The 23,937-nt window shown below is 42.7% G+C and overlaps 1 protein-coding gene across 2 annotated transcripts in view; it reads right to left on the bottom strand.

Moving 5' to 3' along the window:
* Positions 1-158: 158 nt before the first annotated feature.
* The window catches only part of TMEM185A (transmembrane protein 185A), a 41,821-nt gene continuing 18,042 nt past the window's right edge, over positions 159-23,937 (bottom strand). Inside the window, exons 2-8 of one of the 2 annotated variants that reach the window (XM_010821500.4) lie at positions 13,768-13,944; positions 10,970-11,177; positions 6,850-6,933; positions 3,510-3,686; positions 2,914-3,037; positions 1,548-1,746; positions 163-798 (exon numbers count right to left, since the gene is read on the bottom strand). In XM_010821500.4, the coding sequence (XP_010819802.2) occupies positions 783-798; positions 1,548-1,746; positions 2,914-3,037; positions 3,510-3,686; positions 6,850-6,933; positions 10,970-11,177; positions 13,768-13,944 (985 nt within the window). In that variant the 3' untranslated portion in view covers positions 163-782. Of the gene's footprint in view, positions 1,747-2,913; positions 3,038-3,509; positions 3,687-6,849; positions 6,934-10,969; positions 11,178-13,767; positions 13,945-23,937 lie in introns of both variants that reach the window. The other variant, NM_001206959.1, reaches the window with a different exon arrangement.

A 23,937-nucleotide genomic window follows, 5' to 3' on the forward strand; every position in this document is an offset into this window, starting at 1 on the left:
CTCTATGTATGTCCTGGCTGCCCCTGCATACTCCTGAGACATATTCACCCACCCCTGCTCCCCTCAGCTGGCCGTGGCAACTCGAGATTCCCTTTTGTGCTGGCCAAGAGAACTCCCAGCATCCTGGTCCACATCTAAAGCAAGACCTGCACAGTGCACATGGAAAATGAAGAACTAGTTTATTGAACAGCTAAAGGGGAGAAAAAGAGTAGACTGGGCTACATGTGTTACATACCAAGCAGGAAAGGCAACACCATTCCAAGTGTGCCCCTGAAGAGAGCACGGGCTTGTTCCAGGCTGGTGTCAGGATGGAGTGGTGGTGCAGTGTACATCAGCAGAGCCTGGTTCACACAAGGCAGTAGCTGCCCTCTCCCCCCTGCTCCTGGGTGACAAAGCCAGGGCTCCTTTTACCCTCTTTTACTCATGGCCATCTTGTTTGCATCGCATCTGCTTTTTTCCTTCTGACTCTCGGCTCTACCCCAAGCTCCTAGCTAAAAGCATAGGTGCAGTGTGTGATGGACAACAAGCCCCACATCTCAACCTGTGCACGCTGCTGGACATTCCCAGTCTTGGCACCTTGTCCAGCGCTCCAGCTCCCAGGCGTGCTTTACGGTTTTCTGCAAGTCAGTGTTCCCAGTGTGGGAGAAAAAGTACAAACCATTTCTTGCTTACTGTGGCAGTTCTGGCAGCAGCAGCTAGTATGTATATGGAGAAACTGAAGAGGAGATGGCAATGTCCCATGAAGGGGGTAGCACTCCAGTGGTCAGGACAGGGGTGCGGTGCTACTGGCTTCTACTTCTGCAACAGAACATGTATGTCTCCAGTACAAGCTTGTAAAAAAATACTTTAACAGAATATACTGTACAGAACTAGGATTTAACACGGTATATTACAACGCTAAAATATTTGTATAAATACTATACAGGCACGGAGTCACTCCATTAGAAAGGGCTCACCAATGGGGTCAGTAAAAACCCAGAAATGATGTGCATGGCAGGAGCATGGCCAGTGACAGTGGTGTGGGTGCATGTGAGGCCTGAGGCTTAGTCAGGGCCCCTGACCACACCACAACAGGAGTTTCTGAGCTAAGTGGCCAGGCTGGCTTGGTTCAATAATACATTTTTCAATAACACTTTTGATGGGAATTTTCACACTTAGAAAACCAGCTGGGTGGCCATTCCTTCTTGGGCCCAAGCCAGCTCTGAAGGCACCTGCCCACTGGGAGTTGTTTCCTCTGTCTCCATATGCTCCCTCCATCAGGTCCAAATCCGCTGATGTGCACCCTACACCACGCTGCATGTTCCAGGCACCTGCCAGCCGCATGTCCCGTGGCGGTGAGTCACTGGGTAGGCATTGAGTGCAAACAAGGCATGAGATGGAAGTCCCTGGAGACCCAGCTCCAGCTCCAGTTCAGGGTGGGAGGGAGGGGGTGAATGGAGGCAGAAGAAGGTGGAAAAGAGGGCGGGCCAGGTGCACTCTTGATCTGCCCTGGGAACACGGTCTAATCTGGCATTTCGATATTTAATTTGGGAGGTGGGAGGACGTACTTCCCAGGGCTCTGGGTGATAACCACCCGGGTCTTCTTTCGAAACATAGGAGCGATCTTAGGAGGTTCTGGAACTGGCGTTTCTTCAGTTTCCTCGCTACCTTCATGGTGGAGGTCGTAGGAGATGTTTCCATATTCTCTCAAAAACGGGCAGATTTCAAGCAGAAACTGACAGAAATCCTTGCGAATCCCAAACCACCCTGAAACAGAAGAAATGTACTTTCTCAAACACTAGCCTCCACTGAATCTCAGGTTGCTTTTCTTTCCTGAAGAGTTTTTCTTGTATAATGTACTGCTTTATCCTGACATCTTAGAATGAAGCCTAAGCTAGGCCTCAATACCAACAAGGACCAGAAGGACGTCCTGCAGCTCTGTGGCTCCGTAGCTGGGGCTCCTGGACTGGCAGCCCCCAGGATGTCTCCCTGGGGCCTGTCAGGGATGCAATCTTGGGCCCTGGTCCAAACCTCCTGAACCAGAAACTCTGTGTGGGGGGTGGGGTGGGGGGGTAGGGTGGGGTCTTGGGGCTCTGATGGGTCCTCCAGTTTGAGAACTACTGCCCTAGTGAATCTCAAATGCCTATGGCACCTAGATAATGTCAACCACTCAATCTTCCTGGCCCAGGAGAAAGCCATGTGCAACAAGGAATGTTATCCAAGAAAAAGGTTTCTGTTACCCCTGGAGTCTGGGAAGACAATAGGTATGTGTTGGTCCAAGCCAGCAGGTGGTCTGAGCTCACAGAGCCACCTCAAAGCTCCTTCTCCAAGGCCCGCTCTTCCTGTCTGGGTACCACTAAACCATCAGGTCAGTGCTGGCTTTCCTTAGGTACAACATCTTGTCACATTAGCTTCCAGAAGGGTGTGCTTCAGGGTTACATGCAAAGGAGCTCAAGGACTAGTGAGGAGAGGCTCTCATCAAAGAGCACTTCTAAACAGGTATCATCACAATGGAGAGGGAGAGCGAGCGAGCCAGGCACCACTGCTGAGAGTCAGTGATATCAAGAATGATGCTGCCAAGAGTGAGGAAACAGATCCCGGAGGATGTCTAGAGTTTGGGAGATGATGCGGATTTTCACTGAATCTTCAGGAGCCCCTGGCTAGAAGGGATAATGTTTCCCTTGTCACAGTGAATGGACTCAGAGAGGCCGCCTGCCATGCTCAGTTCTCCAGTCACAGGATTAACAGTGCTCCCTTTCCTGGAAGACTCCAGGTCTTCTCCAGTCCCACCTTCCCCAGGGAAACTCCTTGATTGGGGTCCTCAGGTTCATTTTTTCATAGAGCAGGGCCACACACACACACCCATATAGCCACACACCAGACAGAGATGTGCACACCCACCATTCAAGGACTTCTGAAATGCTAAGTACATACAGTGGTTTCCGCCTTTCTGTCCGAAGGTGGTTGCCATCAGAGTGATCAAGGAAAGCCAAAGGGGGACAAATATGGGGATACAGGAGAATGCATTGTGGCCGTCCAGCTTATGAACCAGCAGGATCTAAGGAAAGAGAAATGGTCAATGTTCTGTCAATGGAGTGTCTGAAAATGGACCCTGTCTGAAGCCAGGCTGCCCACCCTCGTCAGGCCTCCTAAGGGGGAAAGGTCACCCCACAGGAGATAACAGAAAGCCTCAATTCTGGGGGAAAGGATGAGAAGAGCTTTCACATGGCTCTTCAGGACAAAGCAGAATCCATCCACCTAGAAAATTTCCAACATCTGGCTTGTTATGGGAAACTCTTCCTGGTGTTTTTTTTCGGAGGAATAACAGTGCCCACTCTCTAATTCTCTATAGGGCTCAAATACCAAAACACCACATCCAACTTTCTCTTTCTAGAAGACAACATTCAGATGCATGGTAGCTGGAAAGGTCCACTTCCCACTGCCAGCTCCCAGGCCTCCAAAGAAAGGCAGCTCTACTGTCCTGAGCTCCTTTCAAGCCCCAGGGGCGCACAGTCTGCCAGAGAGCTTACCTCAAAAGTAAGGAGTGGCACAACGATGGTCATCCAGCTTAGCGCCATGGTGATGTGTGTCCTCCTCTGCTCTGCGATCACATCCATGGAACGCAGGAACAGGACGGACCACACGATGTAGTAGAGGACTACCAGACACAGAAACGACATGAGAATCCACAAGGGGACACACACGACCTGAGGGCGGGAGGAGAGAAGAAAGGTCTTTAGGGGAGGCACGACTGACTTCATCCTGGATCTCTGCATGTAAGTGGGTACCAGGCCTGGATGTGGCCAGCGTGTAAAGAGGACCTGCTGCTCCTGGTGGGATCCCCCGCAGCCAGGGCCACCCTCGGGGTGGAGAGCAGCCATTTCCCTGAATCTTGAGCTCACTCAGCTGGCCTGCGCTCTGCCCACCTCCCCTCCACCTGCCAAGGGTAGTGAGGCCACCCCAGCTCACGAGCATGTCCCCTCTTCCCAGGCACTGCCCATCCTGCCAGGGGTTCTGTAGCTAGAGGCTGGGGATCGTGCCCCCTGGCAACTCAGGCTGCCCAGGGGACCCAGGACCTCCATGAACTTGCACATTGAGGCCAGGAGGCTTCTCCGCTGCCTCGCTCAGACGGGTTTTGTGTCTGTTGCTGTCACACCAGAAAGACTTCCTTTCACCCCCCATATAAGCCCAGAAGATGAGTCCCAGGGGCCTCACCAAGCTCCCTCTGTTTGACCTTTTACCCCTTCTCAATGGCCCCTTGGGTACATCTGTTGTCCCTTTGTTTTCTGTTGTGAAACAGTAAAATTGACTGTTTTCCATTGGTGGCCAGTTCCATGATGGTTCATACATGTATGTGTAGATCTGTGGGGCCTTGGGCGAGACAGAGGATAACTCCGTCACCGTGCCACACTCACTCATGCTCTGTCTTTGCTGTGTCACCACCTTACCCCAACCCCAACCCCCAGAAGCCACTGCTCTGTCCTCTAACACAATACTTTTGTCTCTTCAAGAATGTGACAGAGATGGACTCATACAGCATGTCACCTTCCAAGGCTGCCTTCTCCCACTCAGCAGGACATCTCTGAGATGCTTCCAGGCTGTTGTGTCTATCTACCAGTCACTGCTGAGTGGTGTTCCACTGGATGGATGCACCCAACCCTGTTTATCTGCTTACCCTGGGAAGGAAATGTGGGTGCTTTCCCGCTTTGGGCTGTTGCAAATGAAGTTGCTGTAAACACTTGTGCCCAGGTTTTTGTGTGGTATGTTTTCATTTCTCCAAGGGAAACACCCAGGATTGGCACTGCTAGGTCACATGGCAACTCTATGTTTATTTAACCTTATTAGAAATTGCCAAGACATTTTCCAGAGCGTCTATCCAGTTTGGCCTTTCTACTAGCAATGGGCAAATGTCCTCGTCCCTTGGTTCCGCCCTAGCACACCTGGTACTGTGGCTATCTTAGCCATTTTGATGAAGGTATTGTGGCACCTCATTCTGTTTTTTATTTGCTTTTCCCTAGTAGGTAATGATGTCCTTTACATGTGCATATTCACCATATGTCTATCTTCTTTGTGAATAGTTGGTTCAGTCTTCCGTCAATTTTAAAATTTGGTTGCTGAGGTTTTTAGTTTTGAGACTTCTTTAGATGCTTTAGATATATGTCCTTGGTTACACATGTGTTTTATGAGTATCTCCTCCTAGTCTGCAACCTGTCTTTTCATTAATATTACTTTAATTTTAAGCTTCTTTTATGGACCATGTTGTTGGTATCATTTCCAGGAACTCTTCACCTAACTTCAGATCCCAAAGACTGTCTCCTCCTAACAGTTCTTTGGTTTTCACATTTCATTTTTAGACGTAGGACTTAAGCTGGACTCCTGAAGAGGCTGGACCTTCTGCATGGAGGTTTGCTGTGGTCTTCCTCCTAAAGCACATCTGGGGTCAGGCACAGTGGCCTGGCCCTCGTGGGTAGAAAGTCAGTGAGTAGCCTCACTGGGCTTCTCTTGAACACTGTTGGAAACCTGCAGTCAGGCTGTTTCATCTGCTAGGATTTGCACAGCACTGGGGCAGGAAAAATTCCTTTGTTTATCTATAGAAAACATGCATAGTTTTTCCTAATCATTTTTATTTTTCTGACTGTATCTTATACTCAAATTGTGGTCTTAACTCACATTTGTTTCCACCATGGTACAAGAGAAAGCTCTGAGCCCAATTACCATTCTGCAGATACAGAACCCTGAAGCTTTAAGATGGATGACTGAACAACAGTTTTTATTATGAATATTTTATCAAAGACTTTAGGAAGAAGTGATTGATCTTATCTTTATTCATTATAAAGGCATCTTTTATTCCCTTATTTTCTTCCTTGTCTCCAAATGAGTATTTTCTTTTTTTCAGTATATTTTTTTACCTTTGTAATTTTTTTTTTTAAAGGTAAACCATGTTTATCACAGAAAATGTCTTGTGTACAAAAGTACACAACAAGCAGTGGGGGACGGGATCCCAAACCCTGGCAAGACCTCATCTCACATAGGCAATGTAAGTCTTCTATCTTTTCTCTCATCTTCTTTCTATGTGTTACTAGTTGAAATTGTACTGTATTCTCTAATTTGCAGCTTGCCGAGAATGGATGGAGCCATTTACGTGTGTGTGTGTGTGTGTGTGTGTGTGTGTGTGTGTGTAGCTCCATCCATTCTCCTACCTATGTAAGCACAATCAGTTTTAACCACACAGCCTTTCATGGAAGTCAGAGGTCACTAGCGTGACTTAGACTTCATCCCTGGCAAAAGTATAAAGAGGCACAGTTTTTTTTTTTTTTTTGAAAAAGGGAGTTGGCAGTGCAGTTTATATTTCAAAATCTCAAAAAGCTCTTACTCTCTGGGCCAGTAATACTGCTTTTGGAGTCTTTCCTTAAAAAAAGCAATGAAAAAAAAAAACAGGCAAAGATTTATCTACACAAAATTATATGCTGCAGCATGATTTATAGTTGTAAAAACACTGGTAACAAGTTCAATATTCAGAAATTAGAGGACAGTCTGGTAAATGTATTTGAAGAATATTTTGTTATCAATTAAACTTTCAAAGTTATACATATAAAGAGCATTTATTGACATGGAAAACTGCTTATGACACAACATTAGAACAACAAAGCAGGATACTAAATTATAAATGCAGTATGATCTCAATTATCCTTATGAAACAATAAACCCCCAAACAAGGAAACAAAAACCACTAACCATGTTATCTCCTAGGGGATTATGGGTGATTATTATCCTACCACTTATGTTTATCTGTCTTTTCCAAGATTTCTATGATGAACATGAGTTTTATAATCAAAAAAAGTTTTTTTAAAGATTTAAAAAGTTACATACAAGCCAGGGCCAGTGAATGATCTTGTCCAGTCTTAAGGCAATGAATATAAACTGGAGAATGTTGACAGAACACAGGATTTCTAACTAAAAATGAAGAGAAGAATCAGTTAAACAAAGTAACAGTTGTATTCAATACCACAGTTGTTTGGTTAACATTTTAAAAAGGCAATTCAAATTATAATGCAGGAAAAGTTTTATTACATCATACTTGGAACCTCCTGATTTTCAGCAGAGAGGAGCAAAGCAGTGCTGTGCCAAGGAGAAGCCTGGCTCTGGCCTTGTGTCCTGTCCTCTCTGCTTGGTGGCTGCTTGGCCCTTTAAGCTCATCCATGCAGTGACCTGTTTCCAAGCTTGCAATCTGTAAAGGCAGTCTTTGCTGGAGTCCCCAGCTCCCCTCCTGCCCCTTCCCATACGTATCAATATTAGGATGGTTCCTAACCATCACTGTCCTGCCTTCTTGTGTTGGGACTCCGCCTACACCCCACACTTTCCTTTCTTGATCCTGGAGGACCTTGTCACATCAAGATGTCACTCATGGATGCTTTACTGCATCTTGAATCACACCATGCCATGGATCCTTCCTGCAAGCACATGTTCAACTCATCTCCATTAGACACGAAATAACCCCAAGACCAAATGAACCCACACTTCTCTTGATCTAATGCCCCTACCAGCCCTAGTTCTCTCTTTCCATCACCACAGAGCTTTGTGAGACACCATGGACACTGGAGTCTCCATGGCCTCCCCTGCCACTCCAAGCTCTGGGGTCCACTGTGCACTGGCCTCTGTCCCCACAACAACTACCTGGAAATTGCTTTCCTCCAGGTCCCCAGTCACTTCTGCAGCACTGGGGACACTGCCACTTGCACCCGACTGGGCACTGCCACACCAAGTGACACTGCCCACCACTCTTCCTTCGTTGAGGAACCCAGTGTGTTGTCTCGCCAGCCTCCTGGTCTCTGATACTTCCCTATCAGGTACCTTTTTCTCTCTTCAAATGGTGATGGCCCCCAAAGTCTGCCTTCTCTACCCACTGGAGAGACACAAACACAAACATGCGTGCTTTCTTGACTCCGTTGCTCTGTTCTGTTCGGCCTCCACACCTCTGGCAGGCACGCCCTCCTCCTGCTCGCTTCTGCAACCTCCGTCTCCACTGCAGCCTTCCTGCCAGGGCCCAGAGTCGGCTCTCCCTGAGGCACTTCAGTTGAAGCCATCCCCTAGAGAGTCGATCATCTCCCATACCTGGCCTCCTTCACCCTGTGCCATAGCTTCCCATAGCCTCCTGTCTCACTGGGAGCCACTACAGCCTGGATTCCCCAAATCAGGACATGGGTGCACAGCTGCACTCCCTTCCCCATGCTCTAGGCTCAGGCACTGCCTGTGTCCTCCACCATGCAGACTTCTCTAGGGTCCCTAGCCCAGTCTCTGTCCCAGTGCCCCACAGGTGGCCCTCCTGCTGGCTCCAGCACTTGCTGCTCTTCAACAGCTCACCACCACCCACAGAATGAAAATCACAGGACACTACCCAACCTGGCCCACGGCTGCCCCAAAGCTCCCAGTTCCCTGGGCAGTTAGTGATTCAGCCATTCCTTCCGAGGCCTATGGGCCAAAAGAAACATCTAATGGTTCCACTGACTTAAGTCATTAGATCTAAAAGGAATACTGACATCCTAAGTAGCACTCTATGGATTTTTGCACAGCACTGCCTTCTCATGACAGAGAAAGCCAACAACCTAGACTCTTCTATGACACCACGGAAATCAATGCAGTGTGCCCTAACAATAAGACCCAAACTATGTGGAGCTAGTAGTTCACTGTGTATCCCCACAGATGTCAGGGATCATTGCTTCTCCCTCAAAAATGCCCAATATCCCATGGTACCCTGTGAGCACCCTGTGGTGCCTTGGGCAGCTGGGCACTGCCTTGAAGACTAAGGACTGGCCCTTAGTCAGCCCAATCCCTCTCTACAGCCTCCCCACTTCTCCCTAGTTCCTTCATTTACACTTTATGCTCCATGCATTTTTTCTGTGGAAAAATACAAATAATGTAAAACTTACCATCTTGAGTCTCTTTAAGGGTACAGTTTAACTGTATTAAGTATATTCATATTACTACCATATGAGTATGACTGTGAAACCATCACCACTTTCCATCTCCAGGACTCTCTGCATCTTGCAAAACTGTGCTCCAGTCATATCTGAGCCACTGTTCACTTGACATGACAGACTTTCTTCTATGTCTATGGCTTCTTATGTGTTATTTCCTCTGCCTGAAAAATACCATCCCCTTTCCTTCCTGCACAGGGCACCCTGCCACACCCTGACTCCTCCTGCATGGCCATGGGGAAGCCTAGGCCCACTAACCTCTAATCAAGGAGTACTCCTCCTCCTGAGACACAAAAACCAAGAGGGGGGCTCAAGTCTTGGCATATGGTTTCTTCTCGCAGGTAGATTGCCAAGAGTGTGACCCTATGAGTGACATATTTTCTAGAACTCTGCATTAGGAAAATACATTTTTATGCCTAGTATAGTTGTAGCCTGGTATATGCTTTCATTTTCTAAGACATATAGTTCCAATTTTTTAGTTTTCTTTAATCTCTTCCTCAGCTCCCATCCAACAGTATTTACATAACTTTCTCAGTGCTTTTCAACCTGGGTAATGCTGCTTGCCTGGAGAGGAGCTAGGAAATGTGCACAGACCCTGCTGGATGTGAAAATAACCTGCGGGAGCACATCCACTACTGTTTACTAGGCAGACATCAGCAGTAAGTGATCTGAAATGCAGGGGACAGTCCTGCTCAAGAAGACATTTCCTATCCCAAAGGACAACAGCATATCCAGCCCCCACTGAGGAACACTGCCCCAAATAGGCAAAATCTAGAAAGTTTAATGTCAGTGATTTTGTTTAATATACAAATGATTTTTAAACCGTGGTATTGTTACTTCATTTGCTCAGATAATAGAAAAGAATGCAAAGCAAAAGACGCATAAGGTGGAAAGGTAAGTGTGATGGGCTGGAAATGGCACCTTCAACAAATACGGGGAATACAGATTTGGGGCAAGTGAGGTAGGAGCCTGGAGCTCGTGTGGAAATCAGAGTTGAGAAATGCAGATTCAGGAAGTGAGAGCACAGAAGTGGCAGTGGAGGCAGGAAGTGTGAACGAGATCATTCAGAGGAAGTGTGAACAGTGAGGACAGAAAATGCCCAAGGTTAGGATCCTGATGCTGGGAAAGATTGAAGGCAGGAGGAGAAGTGGATGACAGAGCATGAGATGGTTGGATGACATCACCGACTTGATGGACATGAATTTGAGCAAGCTCTGGGAGTTGGTCATGGCGTGCTGCAGTCCATGGGGTCACAAGAGTCAGATACGACTGAGTGACTAAACTGAGGATCCTAAGAAACAGTGACTTGTGAGGAATAGATGAAAGAATTCAGTGAAGAAGCTGAATACAGGCTGAGGTAGCCAGCTTGGTGGAGGGACCCAGAGTGTCAGGACCTGCAGAGTGGTCAGTGAGACAAGGGCTCCAAAGGCCTCCAGATGAGGCAGCAGGACACGGAGGTGGGGGGGGCGGTGGTGCAGTGCCAAAGCAGGCAGCGTGGCTGTAGTACTTGGTCATTTAATCAAAAAATAGTCTAGGTATTGCTGTGAGGGTACTGACTTTAACTAAAGGAGATTCCCCTCGATGGTATGGTTACATCTCATCCAATCAGCTAAAGGGCCTTAGGAGCAAAGACCATGGTTTCCTGGAGAGGGAGAAATCCTGCTGAATCTCCAGCGCCCATAAGCACGTGAGCCAGCACCTTCCAATAAGCCTCCTATGTGAACACCTATCTACATATCTGCAACTATATCTCCATCTGCATCTATACTACTGGGTCTCTTTCTCAGGAGAAGCTGGCTGATCCAGGTGGACAGGGAAAGACATGAAGCAGGAAGAAGCCTGATGGCCTGAGAGAAAAACCAGTGTTTAAGTCAAGAAAGAGAAACATGATTATTTCCATTGTCTTTCATTTCCTTATATACCATGATCTAGCATTAGTGATCAATCTCTTCTATCATAGTAACTCATCAAAAGATTCTGATTTTTGAAACCTTCCTAAAAATATGAAATCTCACCTCCAGTGACCTGTCATGGCGAAAGCCCCAAACACAAGCTGCCACAGACACGGGGGAAACGAAGAAGAGTGGCATGAAGACCAGGAGCCAGAAGTGGCTGCCTCTCTCAATCCTGTCGCACACCAGCACTTCAAACATCAGCAACAGCAAGTGGATGCCCACTGCAATTAGCATGGCCTTGAACTCCACACATGTTTCCCCTTCTGCTCTAAAGAGGGACAGAAGAAGAAGAAAAAAACATCCTCAGTTCAAAATCTCCATAGCGAGCAAGCAGCCCAGCACACCAACTTACACGGATACTCTGGATTGTATTTGTAAATCTGACAAAAGGCAAAGGGAAATCAGGTGGAAAGCTAAGTTAACATTCCTCTTTAAGGGGCAATCTTTCAAACATCAAAGAACTACCACATGACAAGCAATGAATATTTACAACCAAACCGGACTTAAGAGTTTTAACTGAATATTCTCAGAAGCAATACCACAGTTTTTATTTCCTGACAGTGTACATTAACACTTTTGTTCATAAATTTAAATTCAACTACTTCCAAAATTATTTAAGCTATTACTTCTAATGCTAACAGCTGACACATATCCCTAAAATCTCATGATCCCCTTCTCTCAATGAATTAAAAACCATGTAAATCACATTTCATGCAATACAATAAAAAAAACCCTAGTTTTACTGCATAAGTGTCTGTTATATTTCAAGAAAATATAGCAACTGTTGTTAGGTGCTATTTTAAAATGCAAATCAAATTATTAATGTTATTTTCCTTCCTATCCTATTCCATTAGGATAAACTAACACCTGCAGATGCTAAAGAAGAGCCATTAAAACTGTTCTTTAAATCAGTTTAAGCTGCTTATGGATCATGCATGGACTTAATAGGTTAACAATTAAAAAAATAATAAGGCCACTAATCAGGAAAATGGTTAAAAATGCGTCTGCAAGGCCAACAATGCACTTAATTCAATATATAGGTGAACATCTGTGATGCATCATGTTGGTGTGACTTTAGAACACAGAGAAAATGAGATCAGAAGTTATAATCTGTAAGACCCAACAATGTTCCACTGGACAATGTTGACGCTAGAATGACCATGTCTGTACATTCAGGACATTGAACTACACACATACAATTCCTTTTCTTAAGGGAATCTTGAAAGGTATCTTAAACCAAAAGAAAAAAACTCAAACAGTTTCTAAACAACTAGTGGAACTTAAACTGTTTAGCAATTTCACTTTTCATTCTTTAAGTAGCAAAGGTTCTTGTTCAGTCACTAAGTCGTGTCTGACTCTTTGTAACCCTATGGACTGCAGCATGCCAGGCTCCTCTACCCCTTACTATCTCTTGGAGTTTGCTCAAACTCGTGTTCATTGAGTCGGTGATGCTATTTAACTTTCTCATTAGAAAAGACCCTGATGCTAGGAAAGATTAAAGGCAAAAGGAGAAGGGGGCAGCAGAGAATGAGCAAACATTCAGTTCAGTTCAGTTCAGTCGCTCAGTCATGTCCAACTCTTTGCAACCCCATGAATCGCAGCACGCCAGGCCTCCCTGTCCATCACCAACTCCCGGAGTTCACTCAGACTCACGTCCATCAAGTCGGTGATGCCATCCAGCCATCTCATCCTCTGTTGTCCCCTTCTCCTCCTGCCCCCAATCCCTCCCAGCATCAGGGTCTTTTCCAATGAGTCAACTCTTCGCATGAGGTGGCCAAAGTAGAGCAAACATTAGATATGTGAAAATATCTCATAAAAAAAAAAAAAGATTTGTGGCCACACAGGTAATCTTAAAAAAAAATCTAAGAATTTAAAAAAATCTAAGTTACACACTAATGTCCCCCATCTGCTAAGGCTCTGTGTGTGGCTATTTTCAAGTTCTTAGCTACATATGTGGTAACATATTTTAGATGATCTAAATCTTATTTTTAAAGTTCATAGTGAAGATTTAAACAAGTTGAGATGGCCCCAACTTATATACTTTTCTCATATGAGCAGCTGCATGTATTCCCCTCTTCTCTCCCCACCTGCCTACTGGGCATTCTGTCACTCCTTATCTGCCTGGTGATGGTTTAGAATAGCTCCCCGCAACAAGTCGCCCCTTTTTCTTTCCAAAGTGGCAGACTTTGCAAGGGAGAGCAGAGAGACTCTGGTGGGCCCCAGCAGCAGCAGGATGTGCACTGGAGTTAAGCCCATGACAGGGACTTGGACCAACTGAGGCATCCAAGAAGAAAGGTGTGAGGGGAGGGGTGAAGGTAAAGAGTGCACCTCTTCCTGGCCCCCAGGGCTCTATTCTCCTTCACAGCATCTGGGTCTCATCTTTTCCAGTCTCAGGGCCTCACTGTGTCCTGGGCAAGCTGCTTCCCCCACACCACTAATAGGCCTAAAATCCCAGGACTAGGAGATTGGGGTAAGGGGAGACCCAGTTCCAGAAATTAATGGAGAAGGGTATATCCCTGATGGCCAAAACTAGAACTTTGATTTGTAGAATTTCTCCTACAAACATGATGGTTTCATAACTTCCTTGTCTAGCATGGTGTAACAGTTCTATATTTTGGATGCATTTTAGATTACATAAAATTTTGTGGGCTGGCCAGGGACTTAAGTAACAGTGGCTATCAAACACTTAATTTTTAAAAACTTAGAATAGATATAAGCTTGCTTATATTATAGCTCTTCTAAAACCTCTGACAGGTAGAAAAGAAAATACTCCTTACTTTATGAGAAGTGAAAAACAAGATACTCCCCCCTGCACCTGCCCAGGGTAGAGACCAACAGGTTTTATAAAGCAGTATTACCGATATTGGGGATTCCGTGCCCAGACTCCAGTTCCAACTGAGGCTCCAACAATGACCATTAACTTCCACAGCCATATTGGAGCAAAAACAGCCCAGTAACTCCACTGAATGATGCCATCTAGACGAAGGGCCAGCAACACAGAGAACAGCAGTAGACAGGCATAGATGAGGAATTTACTAGGAGAAAAACAAAACAAAGAAGATTCACATTACAAACAGGCGATAAAATGAGGTGTGATAACAGCATTAACTTTTTAGCATGTGAAAAGAATCACCAATTCAATAATCATATATTGAAAATTCTATGTAGAAGACATACTCTTGTTAGAGGATAAAAGAAATATAAAGAAGACTAAAACAAGTTCCCTACTTTCCAGGGCTTCCTGGTAAGAGAAGTCCATACAGAAACATATATAACAGGCATATGTCAGAATGATTCTATGGGTAGAATGTGATGCCAGCCCACAGAGGAAACATGGATTCTGTCTGGGGGGGACTGGGAAGCAGAGAAGTGATAAGCCTGAAGCTAGTCTGAAGGACACACAGAAAGCTACCACACAGGAAAGGATATGAGATGAGGAAGCATTCCAAGCAGAAGGAACTAGCCATCCAGACATGGAGACTGAAAAAAGTTGACAGTTCAAGATATGGTCAACTTGTGTCACTAATTATTTGATTCTATTTTTAAAAAAGTAGCCACCTGCCATAATCATTTACAGTAATATTTTAATCCATGTGTTAGTCTTTTGGTGACTGAATTATACACATACATACACTCATATTTTATATAAAACAGACTTCATGAAGAGGATGTTTTAAAAATATTAATTAGAAATTACATTGTTAAGGACTTCTATTTACAACTTTGGTAGAATATGAGGAATGCAGTTTTCCCTCCCACCTTAAAAAGAAACTGGATGAAATATATGAAATAACAGTTTTCAAACACAGGGCAACAGGCAGTGAAGGACCATGATGGCAGAAAGAAATTTGAAAAAAAAAAAAAAAGGAAATAAACTCTATCAATGCCCCAGCTTACTGCCTGGAGCTAAATTCCAGACTGCAGTAAGAAGGCAGTTAAAATCTAACCCTATTGCCAATTACATCAAATGTAAATGTTCTCTGTTTGTGTGAAAGTCGCAGTCATGTCCAACTCTTTGCGACCCCATGAACTGTAGCCCACCAGGCTCCTCTGACCATGGAATTCTCCAGGCAAGAATACTGGAGCTGGTGGCCATTTCCTACTTCAGGAGATCTTCCCGACCCAATGCTTAGTAGAAACGATCTCAAGTCAACAACTTATGATCCATCTTAAGAACCTAGGAAGGGAAGGACATTTTTAAAAAATGAATGGAAGTCAATAATAAATACATACACAAATATAAATGAACTACATAAGAAAGATGTTACCTAGAACTAGGGGAGAGGGCTATGGGGAATTGCTCTTTTTTTTTTTAAATTTTATTTTATTTTTAAACTTTACAATATTGTATTAGTTTTGCCAAATATCGAAATGAAATTTCACTTAGCACAATGTCCTCAAGGTTCATTCATGTTATAACAAGTGACAGATTCCTTCCTTTTAAGGATGAATATTATTCAGTTGTATGTTTATACTACATTCTGTTTATCCATTAAAAAAAAAAAAAAAGAAAGATGTTAGAGAAAAATCAAAGAAATTAAAAGCTGGTTCTTTGAAAAGATAAAAAAGAGCAGAGACATTATTTTGCTGACAAAGGTCCATCTAGTCAAAACTATGGTTTTTCCAGTAGTCATGTATGGATGTGAGAGTTGGACCATAAAGACAGCTGAGCGCCAAAGAATTGATGCTTTTGAACTGTGGTGTTGGAGAAGACTCTTGAGAGTCCCTTGGACTGCAAGGAGATCCAACCAGTCAATCCTATAGGAAATCAGTCCTAAATATTCTTTGGAAGGACTGATGCTGAAGCTGAAACTCCAATACTTTGGCCACCTGATGCGAAGAACTGACTCACTAGAAAAGACCCTGATGCTGGGAGGGATTGAAGGCAGGAGGAGAAGGGGACGACAGAGGATGAGATGGTTGGATGGCATCACCAACTCAATGTACATGAATCTGTGCAGGCTCCGGGGGTTGGTGATGGACAGGGAAGCCTGGTGTGCTGCAGTCCATGGGGCTGCAAAGAGTCGGACATGACTGAGTGACCGAACTGAGCTGATAGCTAGAGTGATCAGGAAAAAAAAAAACAGTAGACAAGAATTACTAATACCAGGAATGAAAGCAGGGACATCATGACAAATCCTACAGGTATTAGAAGTGGATATTATGAACAGCTTCAAGCAAGCAAATTTCTTGAAATAAATATATTATTAAAGTTCACACAAGAAGAAATACTTTCATATTCCTACATCTATTTAAAGAATGACAGAAACTGTAGTTAGAATCAGTCTCACAAAAAACTGTTAAGCCCAGACAAAATCTACCAAATACATAAGGAAGAACTAGTACCAATTTTTCACAAACTTTTGCAGAAAAAGATGAGAGAGGAACATTTCCCAATTTATTTTATGAAGCTAGTAGCATTACCCTGATACTCAAACCTGACCAAGAAAGAAAACTACAAACCAGTTTCCTTCATGAAAGACAGATGCAAAACCCCTAAAAAACAGGAAATTGTATCCAACAATATATAGAAAGAATACTTCATTATGACTAAGTGTGGTTTAGCCAGGACTGCAAGTTTGGCTTAACATTTGAAATCAATGTAATTCACTGTATTAATAGAATGAAAAAGAGAAGCCATATGATTATTTCAATAGTTTCAGGAGAAACATTAGATATAACTCACTACTCATTCAAGATAAAAATCTCTAAGCAAATTAAGAATAGAGGGGTATCTAGAAAAAACCTGACAGTCGCCTTCAGTGTCTGCTGCCAAGGGCTCTGGGCCTTTGGACTTGGACTTCCCTGGTGGCTCAGCTGGTACAGAATCTGCCTGCAATGCAGAAGACCTGGGTTTGATCCCTGGGTTGGTAAGATCCCCTGGAGAAGCGAACAGCTACCCACTCCAGTATTCTGACCTGGAGAATTCCATGGACTGTATAGTCCATTGGTTGCAAAGAGTTGGACATGCCTGAACAACTTTCATGTTTAGAAAAAAAAATAGTTAAAAATGCTTAATGGTGAAAGACTAAATGCTTTCCACAAAGATGGTAAACAAGAAGTTTGTCCACTTCAATACAACTATTCAACATTGTACTAGAAGCCCTAGCCACAAATATAATACAAGAAAAGAAATAAAAAGGATACAGGTTTGGAAAGGAAGGAGTAAATCTAATATTTGCAGACAATGTGACTGTCTATGTAGAAAATCCTAAGTACTTGACCAAAAAAGCTACTAAACCTAATTAGTGAATTTAGTAAAGTTGCAGGATACAAGGTAAATAAATGAAAACATTTACTGCATTTCTATATGCTAGCAATGAGAAAATGGACACAGATTTTTTAAAAAAAACTATAATTTACTGCAACTTTCCTATAAACAATAATATTTAAAATCAGAAGTTTATGAAAAAACTACCATTTACAACAGTATCAAAGTATGAAATACCTAGAGACAAATTTAACAAAATACCTGCAAGACTTAAAGATTCTGAAATCTAACAAACATTGCCAAAAAAATTTTGTAGCTTTGCTAAGTTGCTTCAGTCATATCTGACTCTTTGTGACCCCATGGACTGCAGCCTGCCAGGCTCCTCTGTCCATGGGATTTCCCAGGCAATAATACTGGAGTGGGTTGCCATTTCCTTCTCCAGGGGATCTTCCCCACCCAGGGATTGAACCCTCACGTGTCTTTCACATCTCCTGCACTGGCAGGAGAGTTCTTTACCACTAGCGCTACCTGAGAAGTCTTAAAATTAAAGATCTAAACAAATGGAGAAATCCACCATTTTTACAGATTAAAAAATTCAATACTATTAAAATTTACATCCTCTATTCGATTTCCTATGGTTGCTATAACAAATTGCCATGAACATGATGGTTTAAAACAACACACATTTATTCTCTTATAGTTCTGCAGGCTAAAGGTCCAAAATGGGGTTCACTAGGTTAAAACTAAGGAGTCAGCAGAGCCATGTTCCCTCCAGAGACTAGGAGAGAATCCATTCCTTGCCTTTTCAAGTTTCTAGAGCTGCATTCCCTGTACTCCTTTGAGCTCCTTCCTCCATTATTAATATCAGAAGGGCAGCATCTTCAAATCTCTTTCTCTGCTTCAATCACATTGTCTTCTCTTTATAGTATCTCCTCTGCCTCCTTCTTATATGGCAACCCATGAATGTATTTAGAGCCCACCTGGATAAACCAGGATATTCTCCCATCTCAAGATCTGTAATTTAATCATATCTTTTGCCATATAAGGTAATATTCACCTTTTTGCCAGAGAAGGTAATATACACAGGTTCCATGGATTAGTAAGTAGATATCTTTGAGGGACATTATTTAGCCTACCATACTCATCACGTTATTCTGAAGAGTCAATGCAAGTAGTCCCATTTGCTATTTATGATTTTGTTTCTTCTGCCTGAGGAGACATATTAAAAAAATATTGCTAAGACTGACATCAAAGAGCATACTGCCTATGTTTTCTCTGAGGAGTTTTATGGTTTTGGGTCTTATATTTAAGTTGTTAATCCAAATTGAGTTCATTTCTGTATATGGTATTAGGAAGTAGTCTAGTTTGATAATATCTGACATCTGTCAGAAAGACTATTATCAAAAGGACAACAGATAACAAGTGTTGGTGAGGATGTAGAGAAAAAGGAATTAACATGCAATGTTGGCAAGAATGTAAACTGATGCAGCCACTATGAAAAATGGTATGGAGGTTCCTTAAAAACTTAAAAATAGAACTATCATGTGCTCCAGCAATTCGACTCCTGGGAATTTATCTGAAGAAAAAAACACTAATTTGAAAAGATATATGTAGCCCTATGTTTACTGCAACCTTATTTACAATAGCTAAAATATACCTAAGTGGCAACCTAAGTGCCATGAAGAGATGACTGTTTAAAGAACATGTGGGGAGTGTGTGTGTGTATGTGTGTGTAATGGAACATTACTCAGCCACAAAAAATAATGAAATCTTGTCATTCGTGACAACTTGGATGAACCTACAGGGCATTATACTAGTAAAATAAGTTAGAGAAAGACAAATATAACTGCATTTATATGTAGACTCTAGAAAAAGAAATAAACAAAACAGAAACAGAGTAATGGGTACAGAGAATAAACAGATGGTTGCCAGAGGTGGTGGGAGGAGGGGAGGAGAGAACTAGGTAAGGGAGATTCAGGATTAGAACCTCCAGCCACAAAATAAAGAAGCTATGGGTATGAAATATACAGTGTGGGGAATACAGTCCCCTTTTAGTGCTAAACAAAAGTAATATAGTATCTTTAAATAGTGACAGATGGTAACTAGACACTGTGGTGACCATTTAAAAATGTATAGAAATACCAAATCACTATGTTGTACAACAGGAACTATTTAATAACGTAGTGTTGTGGGTGAATTATATCTCAAAAACAAACAAACCTATAGAAAAAGATGTTAGATGCATGGTTACTGGAGGTTAGGGTGGGGCAAGGGGGAGTTGGATGAAGGTAGTCAAAACATAGAAAATTCCTTTATAAGTATTAGAGAGGAATTTTACAACATGATACATGTAATTAACACTGTGGTATGTTATATATGAAAGTTGTTGAGAGTAAACCCTGAGAGTTCTCATCACAACGAAAAATATTTTTTTCTTTTATTTTTGTATATGAGATGATTAATGTTCACTAAACTTACTGTGGTAATAATTTCATGAGGTATGTAAGTCAAATGATTATGCCGTACACCCTAAACTTACACAGTGCTGTATGTCACCTATGTTTCAATAAAACTGCAAGAAAAGAATACATGCAATATCTGAAAAGGGCAATAAAGCAAAGCACAATAAAACAAGGTATGCCTGTATGCATTTAAGGTTCCACCATGTCTTTTCAAGGCTTGATAGCTCATTTCTTTTTAGTGCTAAACAATATTCCATTGGATGCACCAGTTTATTTATACATACACCCATCGAGGGACATCTTGGTTGCTTCCAAGTTTTGGCAATTATGATTAAAGCTGCTATAAATATACAGGGAAAAAAAAAGATTCAATGCAATCCCAATGAAAATCCAAGCAGCCTCTTCTGGAGAAATTAACATACTAATTCTAAAAATTATATGAAAATGCAAAAGACTTCAAAGGGGCAGAACAATTATGAGAGAGAACAAAGTTGGAGAAACTATACTATGTGCTTATACTGCATGCTTTCATGACTTAACTATAGAGCTACAGTAATCAAGAAAATGCAGTATTAGCATCAGGAGAGACACAGAGAATAGAATACAGTCCAAAAACATACCCATACATACATGGTCAAAGATGCCAAGGCAATTCAGTAGAGAAAGAACCGGGCTTCCATAAATGGTGTTGAAACAACTGGATAGATAGGAATAATGAACCTAGACTCAACCTCACAGCATATGACAACTGTTGCTAAGGACATGGAGCAAATGGAACCCTCATATATTGCTAGCAGGAGTGCAAAACAGTGCAGGCACTTTAGAAAACACTTTGGTAGTTTCTCATAAAGTTAAGTATACAGTTACTCTACAGCCCAGCAATCCCATACCTAGGTATTTACTTAAGAAAAAGGAAAATATATGTCCACAAAAAGACTCGTATTCAACTGCTCAAAGCACCTTTATTTATCATAGCCACTGGAAACAATCCAAATGTCCAAAAACTGGTGAATGGCTAAACCAACTGTGATATGTCTATTCAAATGGAATACTACTAATCAGTAAAAAGGAACAAACAACACGGATAACCTCAAATGCACTATGCTAAGTAAAATAACTCAGACTGAAAACACAACACACTGTATGACTCCATTTATTTGACATTGTAGAAAAAGCAAAAGTATAGCGACAGAAAATAGATCCATGTATTTACCTGCGGCTGTGCTGGGGGAAAGGGTGACTACAAAAGAACACAAGGGAAGTTTCTGCAGTAATGGAACTTTTCTATATTTCTGTCTTTAGGTGATGCTTACACAAATGAATGGGTTTATTAAAACTCATAGGATTGAGCACTAAAAATGATAAAACTTACTGCATGCAAAATACACTTCATTAATGTTGGCCTAGCTACAATAATATTGATCTATTTACACATCAATGCCTATTTATGAAAAGTCAGGCAATCTCACTTAAGCCTCACAGCAACGCTGTGAAGGAGGCACTTTCACTATTCCCATTGTACAGATTGGAAATGAAGGCTTAGATGTTAAATTTAACTTGTCCAAGCAGATAGTAGCTCACAGGGCTGAGATTCAAATGAAGAACTATTTGACTCCAAAGTTCTTCTAATGGAGTACTATTCAATACTCACTTCACACTAATTATTCAACACTCTTGGAAAAGCATCAAGATAAATGCATGCTAATACAGAACAGACCTCGCAGAAGCATAGCCCAGAGCAGCTACCCCACGCCTGAGGCCAGGGGCGGCGGCTGGGAGGAGCTATCCCATTTCCAAGGAGTGGCAGCTGCGCAGGCGCAGGAGGGCCCAGAGGAGCTACTCCACATTCAAGGTCAGGAGGGGTGGCGGTGAGGAGATACCCCTCGTCCAAGGTAAGAGAAACCCAGGTAAGATGGTAGGTGTTGCAAGAGGGCATCAGAGGGAAGACACACTGAAACCATAATCACAGAAAACTAGTCAATCTAATCACGTGGACCACAGCCTTGTCTAACTCAATGAAACTAAGCCATGCCCTGTGGGGCCACCCAAGATGGGCGGGTCATGGTGGAGAGGTCTGACAGAATGTGGTTCACTGGAGAAGGGAATGGCAAACCACTTCAGTTTTCTTGCCTTGAGAACCCCATGAACAGTATGAAAAGGCAAAATGATAGGATACAGAAAGAGGAACTCCCCCGGTCGGTAGGTGCCCAATATGCTACTGGAGATCAGTGGAGAAATAACTCCAAAAGAATGAAGGGATGGAACCAAAGCAAAAACAATACACAGTTGTGGATGTGACTGGTGATAGAAGCAAGGTCCGATGCTGTAAAGACCAATATTGCATAGGAACCTGGAATGGCAGGTCCATGAATCAAGGCAAATTGGAAGTGGTCAAACAGAAGATGGCAAGAGTGAACGTCAACATTCTAGGAATCAGCGAACTAAAATGGACTAGAATGGGTGAATTTAACTCAGATGACCATTGTATCTACTACTGCGGGCAGGAATCCCTCAGAAGAAATGGAGTAGCCATCATGGTCAACAAAAGAGTCCAAAATGCAGTACTTGGATACAATCTCAAAAACAACAGAATGATCTCTGTTCGTTTCCAAGGCAAACCATTTAATACCACAGCAATCCAAGTCTATGCCCCAACCAGAAACGCTGAAGAAGCTGAAGATGAACGGTTCTATGAAGACCTACAAGACCTTTTAGAACTAACACCCAAAAAAGATGTCCTTTTCATTATAGGGGACTGAAATGCAAAAGTAGGAAGTCAAGAAACACCTGGAGTAATAGGCAAATTTGGCCTTGGAATACGGAATGAAGCAAGGCAAAGGCTAATTGAGTTTTGCCAAGAGAACGCACTGGTCATAGCAAACACCCTCTTCCAACAACACAAGAGGAGACTCTGCACATGGACATCACCAGATGGTCAGCACCAAAATCAGACTGATTATACTCTTTGCAGCCAAAGATGGAGAAGCTCTATACAGTCAGCAAAAACAAGACCAGGAGCTGACTGTGGCTCAGATCATGAACTCCTTACTGCCAAATTCAGACTTAAATTGAATAAAGTAGGGAAAAGCACTAGACCATTCAGGTATGACCTAAATCAAATCCCTTATGATTATACATTGGAAGTGAGAAATTGATTTAAGAGACTAGATCTGATAGATAGAGTGCCTGATGAACTATGGAGAGAGGTTCGTGACATTGTACAGGAGACAGGGATCAAGACCATCCCCATGGAAAAGAAATGCAAATAAGCAAAATGGCTGTCTGAGGAGGCCTTATGAATAGCTGTGAAAAGAAGAAAAGTGAAAAGCAAAGGAAAAAAGGAAAGATATAAGCATCTGAATGCAGAGTTCCAAAGAATAGCAAGGAGAGATAAGAAAGTCTTCCTCAGCGATCAATGCAAAGAAATAGAGGAAACCAACAGAATGGGAAAGACTAGAGATCTCTTCAAGAAAATTAGAGACGCCAAGGAAATATTTCATGCAAAGATGGGCTCGATAAAGGACAGAAATGGTATGGACCTAACAGAAGCAGAAGATATTAAGAAGAGGTGGCAAGAATACACAGAAGAACTGTACAAAAAAGATCTTCATGACTAAGATAATCATGATGGTGTGATCAGTCACCTAGAGCCAGACATCCTGGAATGGGAAGTCAAGTGGGCCTCAGGAAGCATCACTATAAACAAAGTAGTGGAGGTGATGGAATTCTAGTTGAGCTCTTTCAAATCCTAAAAGATGATGCTGTAAAAGTGCTGCACTCAATATGCCAGCAAATTTGGAAAACTCAGAAGTGGCCACAGGAATTAAAAAGGTCAGTTTTCATTCCAATCCCAAAGAAAGGTAATGCCAAAGAATGCTCAAACTACTGCACAATTGCACTCATCTCACATGCTAGGAAAGTAATGCTCAAAATTCTCCAAGCAAGGCTTCAGCAATACGTGAACCGTGAACTTCCTTATGTTCAAGCTTGTTTTAGAAAAGGCAGAGGAACCAGAGATCAAATTGCCAACATCCACTGGATCATCAAAAAAGCAAGAGAGTTCCATAAACACATCTATTTCTGCATTATTGACTATGCCAAAGCCTTTGACCTTGTGGATCATAACAAACTATGGAAAATTCTGAAAGAGATGGGAATACCAGACCACCTGATCTGCCTCTTGAGAAATTTGTATGCAAGTCAGAAAGCAACAGTTAGAACTGGACATGGAACAACAGAGTGGTTCCAAACAGGAAAAGGAGTTCGTCAAGGCTGTATATCGTCACCCTGTTTATTTAACTTATATGCAGGGTACATCATGAGAAACGCTGGACTGGAAGAAACACAAACTGGAA

The sequence above is a fragment of the Bos taurus genome, chromosome X (genome assembly GCF_002263795.3).
Source record: "Bos taurus isolate L1 Dominette 01449 registration number 42190680 breed Hereford chromosome X, ARS-UCD2.0, whole genome shotgun sequence".
Taxonomy (NCBI): Eukaryota; Metazoa; Chordata; class Mammalia; order Artiodactyla; family Bovidae; genus Bos; species Bos taurus.